The sequence below is a fragment of the Setaria viridis genome, chromosome 7 (genome assembly GCF_005286985.2).
Source record: "Setaria viridis chromosome 7, Setaria_viridis_v4.0, whole genome shotgun sequence".
Lineage (NCBI taxonomy): Eukaryota > Viridiplantae > Streptophyta > Magnoliopsida > Poales > Poaceae > Setaria > Setaria viridis.
In genome coordinates, this window is record NC_048269.2 from 18,776,927 (window position 1) to 18,779,770 (window position 2,844).

General features: G+C 57.6%; 1 protein-coding gene across 1 annotated transcript; it reads left to right on the forward strand.

Moving 5' to 3' along the window:
• The first annotated feature begins 1,699 nt into the window (after positions 1–1,699).
• Positions 1,700–2,147, forward strand: LOC117864696 (uncharacterized). Its single transcript, XM_034748807.1, has 2 exons — positions 1,700–2,027; positions 2,119–2,147. Exons 1-2 carry the CDS (start codon positions 1,700–1,702, stop codon positions 2,145–2,147), a joined length of 357 nt encoding a protein of 118 aa, XP_034604698.1.
• The last annotated feature ends 697 nt before the right edge of the window (positions 2,148–2,844 follow it).

Sequence of the window (2,844 nt, forward strand, 5' to 3'; positions counted from 1 at the left end):
CCGCAGGGCTGGCCCGCCGCACCTCCACGCTGCTGAAACCGTTCCTGCGCTCAGCAGCCACCGGCGCACCTCCACGCGAGTGGCATCTACAGTGCCGCACCGCACCGTCCTTGCCGCACCCCGTAGGACCATCGTGATGCTGCCTGCCACCAGATCCGGCTGCTCCACCACCAGATCTGGCAGCCCTAGCCACCCTGGACAGCCCCACACCGTGGAAGCCGCCGCTGCCGTTGAGTGTTGAGAGCTCGATGTAGAATGCACGGTGCACGAGGGATCCCTCGAGGAAGGCCCTGCCATCACCTTCCTCGTGGCTGCTGGACTTCCGGCCAACCCCTCGGGCAGCGGCAAGGGAGGGCGACAGGGTTGGGGACCTGACGGCGGTGCGGATGAGGAGCCGCCCGTGTCGCCTGCAGGGACGACGGGGGGCGCTCTGGCTTTTCAGAGTAAGGGAAATCTCCACAGCACTCGAGTGTTTTAGGGAGGCTGAGGACTTGATTTTTTTCTTTCACATCGTTGCTTGCGTCGTGCGACACAAACCAGCATCTGTTTCATCTCCGATGGAGCTCCGACGAGCTTGATTAGAGCTAGGGGGTTAAGGGTTGGGTTCAGCCTGGGGAGCTTCATTTGCTGCTGGCAGGCTTAGAGGGAAGAACCAGCGGCGGTAGGCTGTCCCAGCAGTGGTGGTGGGTACGGGGGCGGTGAGGCAAGGTAGCGGTGACGCCGTCGGCGGGGCAGTGGAGGACGTCCGGTGGGCAGGGTCAGGGCGGGAGCGATGACATCGAGCACGACGGCGGTGGGAGGCAGCGGCGAGTGGTGTAGGATGGAGGTTGCCAAGGCCGCGGTAGGGTCTTGTCGGGGCTCCTCACCAGCGAGGAGCCCCAGCGAGACCCTACCGCAGCGCGGCAGGGTAGTGGCTGTTCGAGTGGCAGCGGGGGAGCGAATCGTTGAAGACTTGTAGAAAGAATGAGCGAACATCAGAGGAAGAAGATGACTCTTGTGATGTTGCATGGAAATTGCATGGATGAAAAAAATCGAGTCCCAGGTGACCAAGAAACACACGGGTGCTCGATAGACACTCCCTTCAAGTATATAATTAGACCGTGTTTGTCCCATTTGGGCCTAACGCCATCATGGCTTCTTGGTCACTACTGGGGATTCCACTTTCAGTACCGGTTCCAAATCCTCCTTTAGTCCCAGTTGGTGCTAAAAAATAAAGCCTCGCGTCATGCGCGGTCCGTGGGATTCAAACCCACGACCTCAAGCATCGCACAAACCTTTCTTGCCATCCCACTTACATAATACATGTGATGCAGGTAGATATGCTTTCCTTTTGAAGTAACCCGTGAAGAGTCTTTTGTACCGAGTCATAACACCACCGGTACTAAAAGTGTCCCGGCAGTTTTAGTACCGGGTGGTGTTACGATCCGGTACTAAAAAGTCTCCGAGGGGTTCTAAATTTGGATCCAGTACTAATGCTAATATTAGTACCGGGTCAAAATGTGATCAGTACTAAGAGAGTGGATGAAAGGTCATTTTTCAGTAGTGGGCTGTTCTCCATTCATGCTTGGCACTATATAAGCTGCAGCTTAGCAAAGCCATTTCAGCCAACGACGAGCCACACACTGACACACATCGAGCTAGAGAGAGAACTGGACAGAGCAGCGACGACGAGGAGGAAGCAGAGAGACAACAAATGGCAATGAGGTCCCTCTTGCTCCTCGGTTTTGTCCTGCTCGCCGGCGCTGCGCCGCCGCCGGGCAAGGACGGTGAGTGCGGGGCGACGCGGCCGGACCACCTGGCGCTGAAGCTGGCACCGTGCGCGTCGGCGGTGGAGGACCCGGAGTCCGCGCCGTCGGCCGGCTGCTGTGCGGCGGTGCGGGACGTCGGGCGGCGGCACAGCCCCGGGTGCCTCTGCGCTCTGCTGCTGTCCGACACCGTGAGGCACTCCGGGGTCAACCTGGACGCGGTCATCACCATCCCCAAGCGCTGCAACCTGGCGAGCCGCCCCGTCGGCTACAAGTGCGGCGGTACGTGTAGCCTCGCGAACGGAGCACATTTTCTGCTCAGAACTTGGTCAGGTAGTTAACCATCGGTTTTTGTTGTGTGTCCCTTTTGCAGAGTACACGCTGCCCGGTCTGCACGAGTGATGGCTTAGGCTGTGCCACAGATGCTGCTGGTGTTCTACGGCTTATACGAATAAATGACACTAGCAAGGAATTGAAACGAAGGAACTCTTTATATCACTTTATGCATACGGGACAATAGTGTGGTAAAAACTAAAAACTGAAAACGGTGTGCTTGCAGCTTGTGTTTTAGGTGGTGTTTGGTTTGCCTAATGTATCGTAATCCGATTACACCTGGTAAGCAATAACGTTCCGGCCGTTTGTTTCTAACAACCCGTAAACAGTTAACAGCGTAATCAAATCCCAGCCTATACAAATCTCATACCGTTGCTGCTACTCCGTAATTAGAAAAGGGATGCGGTGCCGCCCAGCTCGAGATAAAACGAGATGCTAGGCCGCGCACGTGGCCGCTGCCTGAGGCACTGACCACGTTGCTCTGACCTCTTCGAATCACCTCCGCCGAATCACCTCCGCCGCCGTCGACAGTGGCTGGTGACGCGGCGGCGAGGACGCCGGCCGCTGCCTCCTCCACCTCATCCTTCTCTGCTTTCTTCTCGACGCGTCACTACCGATGACCATGCTGCTCTGGCTCAGCGACCTCTTCGTGTCGTCTCCACCGGTGGCGACGGCTCCCGGCGATGCGACGACGACGATGTCGGCCACTGCTTCCTCCGCCTCATTCCCATCTGCTTTCTTTTCGATGCACCGCCGCTGATGACGC

Coding starts and splice junctions, on each gene's coding strand:
- LOC117864696 (XM_034748807.1), top strand. CDS start 1,700: ATGAGGTCCCTCTTGCTCCTCGGTTTTGTCCTGCTCGCCGGCGCTGCG. Junction 2,028..2,118: donor CGTCGGCTACAAGTGCGGCG/GTACGTGTAGCC, acceptor TCCCTTTTGCAG/AGTACACGCTGCCCGGTCTG.